The sequence below is a fragment of the Otolemur garnettii genome, unplaced genomic scaffold (genome assembly GCF_000181295.1).
Source record: "Otolemur garnettii isolate 467f Iridium unplaced genomic scaffold, OtoGar3 scaffold00310, whole genome shotgun sequence".
Taxonomy (NCBI): Eukaryota; Metazoa; Chordata; class Mammalia; order Primates; family Galagidae; genus Otolemur; species Otolemur garnettii.
The window spans coordinates 586,481-587,720 of record NW_003852705.1 but is presented as its reverse complement, the minus strand read 5'-3'; the positions used below and the strand labels follow the sequence as shown (position 1 = coordinate 587,720).

Sequence of the window (1,240 nt, the reverse complement as noted above, 5' to 3'; positions counted from 1 at the left end):
TAATAATATGACTTAAAGAGGACCTTTACCTTTTCAGATTAAAATGCATTTTCAGCTTGATTCTATCTTGAAGCTATACTAGTCCTTTAGTTTCATCTGTGTACTTATTCTGCTTCAGGTAACAGATATTTTTAATATTTAGATTTATAATAAAAAAGTTGATGAAATAACAGTGTACTTACTCTTCAATACTTTTATCATAGACGATCTTGATTCTCAAATGCTCATCAACATCTCTCTTTACAACATGATTTGCCTTAAGATGAACTTTATTTATGACCTAAAAAAAGAGAATGGATTTGAAAAAAAATTTTAAAATATGTATAGATTAGCCAATTGAAATTCAAACTTAAAATTAATAAACTAAATTTCTAGTGTAATACTCAGAGAGAAAGTCTCTTGCTCATGGGTGGGGCCTGTGGCTCAGTAAGCAGGGTGCCAGCCCCAAATACCAAGGGTGGTGGGTTCGAACCTGGCCCTGGCCAAAATGCAACAAAAAATAGCCGGGGCATTGTATGGGTGCCTGTAGTTCCCAGGTACTTGGGAAGCTGAGGCATGAGAATCGCCTAAGCCCAAGAGCTAGAGGTTGCTGAGAGCTGTGACACCATAGTACTGTACAGAGGGTGACAAAGTGAAACGCTGTCTCAAGGGAAAAAAAAAAAGTCCCTTGCTTATATCCCACCATTTCAGCATTCCTGTACTTCAAATATCTCTAAAGCAAATATAATCATCTGGAAGGTAGGTATTATGACCTTGAGTCACATGACTAAATCATTATGGTACAGCAGTTTACAAACGGGTTTTTAGGTTTCTGTTACTTATTTGTAGTTTCTTATATAAATTCTAGTTTTGCTAATTTCCAGTCTTTAGAAAATGACAGGAAGGGACCAAAAGTATTTTTAATTACATTAAAAAATAAACTTCCTTTACAAAACCATATTTCATTTGAATTTTTTCTCCAGGTTTCATTTATATGACTTTTTCAGAGAAGAATAAAAGAGAATTAAAAGCTCTCAGCAGTACCAATTTTTTCTGTAACTCTTTAAAGTACACAAGAAGGCTCGGCGCCTATAGCTCAACTGGCTAAGGCGCCAGCCATGTACACCTAAGGTGGCGGGTTCAAATCCCCAGCCCGGCCCGCCAAACAACAATGATGGCTGCAACCAAAAAATAGTCGGGCATTGTGGCGGGCGCCTGTGGTCCCAGCTACTTGGGAGGTGGAGGCAGGAGACTCGCTAGA

At 37.9% G+C, this 1,240-nt stretch overlaps 1 protein-coding gene across 1 annotated transcript in view; it reads right to left on the bottom strand.

Moving 5' to 3' along the window:
* LMLN (leishmanolysin like peptidase) overlaps positions 1 to 1,240 on the bottom strand; it is a gene marked incomplete at its 3' end in the record, with an annotated part of 26,183 nt that overhangs the window by 17,840 nt on the left and 7,103 nt on the right. The window contains exon 2 of the mRNA XM_003804081.2: positions 183 to 280. Within this exon, the coding sequence (XP_003804129.2) occupies positions 183 to 280 (98 nt within the window). The remainder of the gene's footprint in view (positions 1 to 182; positions 281 to 1,240) is intronic.